The sequence below is a fragment of the Orycteropus afer genome, unplaced genomic scaffold (genome assembly GCF_000298275.1).
Source record: "Orycteropus afer afer isolate SDZICR_OR568_19922 unplaced genomic scaffold, OryAfe1.0 scaffold00042, whole genome shotgun sequence".
Classification (NCBI taxonomy): Eukaryota; Metazoa; Chordata; class Mammalia; order Tubulidentata; family Orycteropodidae; genus Orycteropus; species Orycteropus afer.
This window is the reverse complement of record NW_006921629.1, coordinates 7,665,078-7,672,712: the sequence shown is the minus strand read 5'-3', so window position 1 is coordinate 7,672,712 and position 7,635 is coordinate 7,665,078. Positions and strand designations below refer to the sequence as shown.

The 7,635-nt window shown below is 40.6% G+C and overlaps 1 protein-coding gene across 1 annotated transcript in view; it reads right to left on the bottom strand.

The window, feature by feature from the left end:
• Positions 1 to 2,149: 2,149 nt before the first annotated feature.
• Positions 2,150 to 7,635, bottom strand: part of TAOK1 (TAO kinase 1) — a 93,064-nt gene continuing 87,578 nt past the window's right edge. Inside the window, 1 exon segment of the mRNA XM_007937401.1 lies at positions 2,150 to 2,611. Coding sequence (XP_007935592.1) covers positions 2,150 to 2,611 — 462 coding nt within the window.

The window sequence follows — 7,635 nt, the reverse complement described above, 5'->3', positions numbered from 1 at the left end:
TGAATATAAAAAAGGTATCAAGAAAACTAAAGCCCCTCTCATTAGATGTGACAAGTACATGTCATGTTTGTTTAAGAATTGGTGATCTGGAAAATGTCCAAGAGGACAACGTATCACAGTGCTACTTGAAACACTGCCTAAAATTGTGTGTAAATTCCACTTTGATCTTGATTTTAAAAAGACATACTTTAAAACATTAAGTTTTCTTCATTTACTTTTAAATAAATGCCAGGAACTCCTAAAGGAGAGGATTCCTGGAGATTGAAGTGACATACCTGGGGAAGACTTTAATTTAGTTGATAAAACCAAGACTTTCACAGTGATACATTACTGTTTGGTCATTAGTTTCATCTAGAAGAGTTAAGAGAGTTCCATCATGGAGCCTTCAGACTACATTTGAAAAGCAGCACAGGTTCTTTAGATAACTGGGGAGGGGGCAGGACAATAATGTGTAAGGAACTCTGATTTATCAGTGGAAAGGACAACTTCTTTTCTTCAAGTCATACTCACAGCTTCCCACTCACCTCCAACTCAATTTTCACACTGGCAACAGAATACCAAATGACTTTTGAGCATTAGGTTGATCCTTCATTGTAAAACAAAAGAAAACAAAACAAAACACTTCCCTCTTTTTTTTGGGGGGGGGATAGCTTTTGTCAAGCGATTCCCTGACCACTATAACTTACTTTTACTCCGCCCCCCGTACCCCCCCCCTTTAATCTGCCAAACTTCCCAGTTCTTTTTCAGTAGTACTTTTAGCATGAGGGCTAGAGACTTCTGGCAGTGGTGTTTCCTATTGTGAGATGTTAACATGATGCCAAATGGCCACGAAGTCTCAACGAACTAGAAGTTTGTAAAGTATTGCAGCAACAAAAACAGCAATTAAAAAAAAAAAAGAGGACCTACACATGCAGCAAAATCTACAGTGGTGATGAGGATTAGTCAGCAGCTGGTAGTCATTGGCTCATTGACTCCGTGTTCACTATGGCAACTAAACATTTAAATAATTGGCTATTCTACTTGTAAACAGGAAATCCCATAAGCCAAAAGGGGGTAATCAAATTATGTCTATGTAGTGTAGTAAGAATTCCAATAGATGGCAGTTTGCAAATATGGCATCATTCAAATACCTCTGGCGTTTGATTTGTATTGGCTACACATTTTTGTTTTGTACCAAGTAAAAATATGTTTGGGGTCTTGGGAGTTATAGTGCTTACCTAGGATGAGTTATCACAGTGTAAGCAACAAAACTTCAGAACACAGGCTTTGTTTCCTCACTCTGCTGCTAAACATACTCAGTATGGGCTTTCAAAGGCCTCTTTCACCCCTCTGGTCTCCCCCTTTGAAATCTCACAGGTTTGTTAATGCAATCCCCACACAACTTGTGATCTCCTTAAGCACCCTCACTTATTCATGCCACAAAGAAGGCACAATCGAATGGATAAAAATCACTGACAAACCTCTGTAGCATTCAGAAAAAGAACTAAAAAAAAAGTCAATGCAAACCTTTAGTGTTCATGGATTTTCCCTTTCTTCTTCACTTCAAATGAGGCTGAGAAGTCAAACCAATTTAATAACCAAAATGCATTGGTGAGGGGATGCAAGTATGTTTTCATAATAACTTGTTTCAGAATATGCTGCCTGCTTAAGTGGCTCATAAGATTTTGGGATATGGAGAAAGGCTTCAGATCTTTTCATAAACTTCTTAGGATACAGACGCCCAAGAGTGATGATGACTCAAGCCACTTTGCTCCATTTTATTTTTGCAGTGTTCAGAATATACCCCCTTATCTAGCCATTTCTTTTTACTACATGCACATTTTATATATATATATATATATATGTATGTATGTATATGTGTATACACACACACACACACACACACACATATATGAAACTTTGTATCAACTCCCCTTCTCATAAATTCCCCAAAAGTTAAAAACAAAACAAAAACAACCCGGCAGCCAAATACTATGACATCCCAATTAGTAAACACAAAACAAGAACGCTTTACAAAATGAATAAAATATACCATATGCACTCAGCTTCCACACTGTAGTACCCAAGTGAGGAGGCTGCTGTGACGATGTCTGTAGGCAGTTTCTTTTGGCAGACAGCTCCAACGGAATTGCCACTCTCAATTATTAAGTTATGTGTAAGACATGTGTGACCCATTGGATATTTGTGAAGTGACACTCGTGCTTCTGCTCATGCCCTGCTCCGTCCGTCCCCCAGAAGCTGTCCGCCTTAGAGCCTGGGGGCTATTGCGGACTCCCATACTGCTACCTCGAGGTACCCCTTGTATCGGCCCTGAGGGGTGACCCCATGGCTGGGGTCCACCTTGCATTGGATGGCCCCAAGCTTGTGGTGGGCCACCCATGGGATGACCCCAGTGAGTTCCAGGACCCCCAGGAGGACTGTGAGATCAACCAGCAGCAACCAGGTAGCTGTGGCTGAATGCCTCAGGGGAGAGATTAGAAAGGACCATGTTACTAAAACCTAGTCTCATGCTTTCAGAGTCAAAAGCTTCAATTTCTCGGGCTTGACGCTCCAGCAGGTTTCGTATTCGTTCTGTGCGTTCATTCTGCAAAGCCAACATCTCTTCTTCAATCTGGGTGGGGGGAAGGGGAGAAGGAAGCAAAAAGCAAGCAGATTTATATTTTAAAAATCTATAAACTAAGGAAGCAATATTAACTCAGCTTTCAAGTGAATAAAAAAATCACTTTGGCTAATCTACAAGTGTATATTTTAAAAATTGAAGAGTGGTATTATAGGAATCATACATAATTTATAGTTCTAAATGTGTATAATCAAGCTTTTAAAAGCCAAGGCAATACCGTTGTTGTTGTTGTTGTTATGTGTCGTGGAGTCAGCCCTGACTCATAGCGACCCCTCCTTGGGTTTCCGAGGCAGTATCACTACGGAAGTAGGATTGCCCAACCTTCCTTCCGAGGAGTGGCTGGTGGGTTTGAACCACCAGCCTTCTGGTGAGCAGGCAAGTGTCTTAGCCACTATGCTACCAGAGCTCCCATACCCTCTATTATTTCAATAATAAATCAAAGCAAGAATCATCAATGGCTGCTAAGACCAACTGGTAAAAAGTTGATGGAGAACTTTCTTATAGGTAATCAGACTGAAATACCTGAACCCACTGATCAATACTAGTATTAAGTGATATCACTAATATCACTATCACTTGATGTGATGCAAAAGGAAATACACAGTAACTCTTGTTAAATAACTTTGCAAAACTAAAAAAATAAATAAATAATTGAACTTAAATACAACCAGATATAACTACCAGTTTATACGAATGTGAAGAGGAGGAAAGACACCATAAAGATATAATCGGCTAAATCTAGAATGTGGTAAATTCTACAAAGCAAATGGTATAATTTATTTCACAATAAACATTGAAAGGCTTAAGTGATAATTAATCAAATGCAATGCGTGGACCTTGTTTGGACCTCAACCCAAATAAACCAACTGTAAAGAAGACATTTTTGAGATAATAGGAAAAACTAAGACATACACATGTTTGCTGTTATTAGGTGCCACCCAGTCAATTTTGACTCACAGCAACTTCAAGTGACAGAGCAGAACTTCCTGGCTCATAGGATTTTCCTGGCTACAATCTTTATGGCAGCAGGTCACCAGATCTTTCTCTCATGGAGCCACCAGGTGGGATTGAACTGCCAACATTTCAGTGTTTAACTGTTGTGCTACCAGAGCTCCTTGAGTATTTGGTAATACTAGTAAATTATGATAAATTTTATCAGAAACCACAATGGAATTCTGGTTATGTTGAAGATAAAAAGTCCCTCTATATTTAGAGGTGCGATGATGCTATATTGTGATTTACTTTAAAATATTGCAGATACTAGAATAAAATAAGGTGTGTGAGGGAGAGGACGATAGATGAGAAAGAAATGATGAAATGATGAAATACTGATAGCTGTTGAAACTATCAGTATAGGAGCTCTAGTAGTGCAGTGCCTAAGGCATTTGACTGCTAACCAGAAGGCTGGTGGTTCAAACCCACCAGCCACTCCTCAGAAGGAAGGTTGGGCGATTTACTTCCACAGTGATACTGCCTTGGAAACCCCAGGAGGGGTCGCTATGAGTCAGATCTGACTTGAAAGCAGTGAGTTTTTTTTGTTGTTGTTGTTGAAGCTGGGTGATGAGTACTCATGGATTCCACTGTACTTTTTGTCCTACCTTTTATGTATGTTTGAAAATTTCCTTGATAAAAAGTTAGACAACTAGGAAATGAAGAGAATTTGTAAAGGAACATTATTAAATGGTTAGGTTTTAAGATATCTGAGGACCTAAATAGTCACTGCTCTCTGCAGAAAATTAGTCCAACAAGTATGTTCAATCTTTATGTATCAGGTTTTTCAAAGTGCCATTTTAAAAATACACATTTACCATGAGGCATATGCAAATTTTAAACTGCAGGGGAGGTATGTTAAGATGTAGTAACAGATATGTGAGGGACAGCAGAAATACAAAGGGGTAGATGAGTTGCTGTGTAAGGGTGGAGAGGCAATGAAATCTTTCAGTGGGTTGGCACAGAAGTCATATTCTGAAGGACAAACAAGTTTAGCAGAAAAACAAGGGGAAGGAAAGACATTTACATCAGACAGAACACGTGCAAAGCCATGGAGATATGATAACAATAAGTGTTTCAAGTACAACAAATATGTCAGAATAGACTCCAATAAGAGTTTAAAAATTATTGTTCTAAGTACTAAAATATTACAAAAAGAATTTAGAATGGGCATTTTATATGAAGGAGGACTTATAGACTTGAATGCTTCTTTTCAGGGGAAGACACAAAATTGGTAACTGGTGATTTCTAAGTGGTAGAATTGGATTAAAGACAAATTTTAATTTTTTATTATGCTTCTCCATATTTTCTAAGTTACAGTATTATTTAATGATTGTGTATTTTAACAATAATCTTCCCACTCTTTTAATATGTTAGCTGCTTTCAAGTCAGTCCACAACTCATGGTCACTTCATGCACAACGGAACATAACACTGCCCTGTCTTCTGCCATCTCCATTTTGGCTAGGGATTATTTTGATTCACAGCATTTTCATTAGCTGATTTTCAGATCACCAGCCCTTTCTTCCTAGTCTGTCTTAGTCTGTAAGCTTCACTGCAACCTGTTCAGCATCATGGCAACATGCAAGCCTACAGTGACAGATGGGTGGTGTATCTTCTGGGAATTTCACATGGAAAGTGACAATAAACCATGGCAGGGAAGCTTGGTTTTTGGTTTATACTATATACAGGCACTCTGGTGGAGCAGTGGTTAAGTGCTTGGCTGCTAACTGAAAGGTCAGTGGTTCAAACCCATCAGTTGCTCCATGAGATAAAGATATGGCAGTCTGCTTGTATAAAGATTTATATTCTTGGTAACCCAATGGGGGCATTTACTCTGATCTATAGGGTCTTTCTTTATGAGTTGGAATTTGATTTGATGACAATGGGTTTGGTTAGTTATTTTCTATATATTGGGGCCCTGGTGGCACAGTGGTTAAGTGCTTGGTGCTAACTGAAAGGTCAGTGATTCAAACTCACTAGCTACTCCATGGGAGAAAGACATGGCAGTTTGTTTCCATAAAGATTACAGCCTTGGAAACGTAATGGGGCAGTTTTACTCTATCCCATAGGACTACTTTGAGTCAGAATCGACTAAAAAGCAATGGATTTGGTTTGGTTCATTGTTGTTAGGTACCACTGAGTCGGCTCCAACTCACAGCAAACCTATGTACATCAAAATGAAACACTGCCTGGGCCTGTACCATCCTTGCAGTGTTTGCTATGCTTGGGCCCATCTTTGTAGCCACTGTGTCAATTCATCTTGCTGAGGGTCTTACCCTTTTTCACTGACCCTCTTCTTTACCAAGCATGATATCCTTCTCCAGGGACTGGTTCCTTCTGACAATATGAACAAAGTATGTGAGACAAAGTCTGGCCATTATTGCTTCTAAAGACCATTCTGGCTGCACTTCTTCCAAGACAGATTTGTTCATTCTTGTGGTAGTCCATGGTATTTTCAATATTCTTGGTTTGGTTTAGTTACACTATATATAAAGATCCATGGTGGGGCAGTGGTTAAACACTTGGCTGCTAACCAAAAGGTTGGTGGGTGGTTTGATCTCACCATAATCTCACCAGAAAAGATGTGGTAGTTGCTTCATAAAGATTTAAAAAAAAAAAAAAAAGAACTGCCATCGAGTCAATTCCAACTCACAACGCGCCCCCCTTTGGGTTTCCGAGGTGGTAAATCTTTACGAAAGTAGACTGCCCAGTCCTCCTTCTGCAGAGTGGCTGGTGGGTTTGAACCGCCAGTACTCTGGTTAGCAGTCAAATGCCATAGGCACTATGCCACCAGAGCTCCTTCATAAAGATTATTGCCTTGGAAACCCTATAGGGCAGTTCTACTTTGTCCTATAGGGTTGCTAATGAGTTGGAATTGATTTGATGGCAATGGATTATACTATATATAAGGAGCCCTGATGGCACAACGGTTAAGTGCTCACTGCTAACCAAAAGGTCAGCAGTTCAAACTCACCAGTTGCTCCTTGGAAGAAAGATGTAGTAGTCTACTCCCATAAAGATCACAAACCTGGGATCCCTCTGGGACAGTTTTGATCTGTCCTATAGGTTCATTATGAGTCATAATCAACTTGACAGCAGTGGGTTTGTTTGTTTTTTGGTTTTACACTATATATAAAATAATCAATTCCAATTAAATTTACATATCTAAGCATTCAAAGAATTAAAAAAATTTTTTTTTGGAACATTTTACATATAAAAACTTCAAGGCTGGAAAAGCAGGAGAAAGGGGATAAAAAGCCAGGAATCCGGACAGAAGAGCAGTCAGCCCCAGGGTTACAGGTGAGGAGAGACAACTCAGGGACGCCCGAAGTAGCAAGCGGGAAGAGCAGGAGAAAGGGTAGGGAGGAAGCCAGAGAGAAGAGCAGTCAGGCGAAGGGATTAGGTGAGGAGAGGCAACTCAGGCCCGCCCAGAGTAGCAGGCCGGAAGAACAGGAGAAAGGGGATAGAAAGCCAGGAACCCAGACAGAAGAGCAGTCAGCCCAGGGTTACAGGTGAGGAGAGGCAACTCAGGGACGCCCGAAGTAGCAAGCAGGAAGAGCAGGAGAAAGGGGATTAAAAGGGAGGAAGCCAGAGAGAAGAGCAGTCAGCCGAAGGGATTAGGTGAGGAGAGGAAACTCATGCCCGCCCAGAGTAGCAGGCCGGAAGAGCAGGAGAAAGGGGATAAAAAGCCAGGAACCCGGACAGAAGAGCAGTCAGCCCCAGGGTTACAGGTGAGGAGAGACAACTCAGGGACACCCGAAATAGCAAGCAGGAAGAGCAGGAGAAAGGGGATAAAAAGCCAGGAACCCGGACAGAAGAGCAGTCAGCCCCAGGGTTACAAGTGAGGAGAGAGGAGAGACAACTCAGGGACACCAAAAGTAGCAAGCGGGAAGAGCAGGAGAAAGGGGATTAAAAGGGAGGAAGCCAAATATGAAACCTAGAACTATACAGTTTCTCAAGGAAAATTTAGGCTCAAACTTAAGGGCCCTAATATTTGGTATAAATAGACTACCAAGCATAATT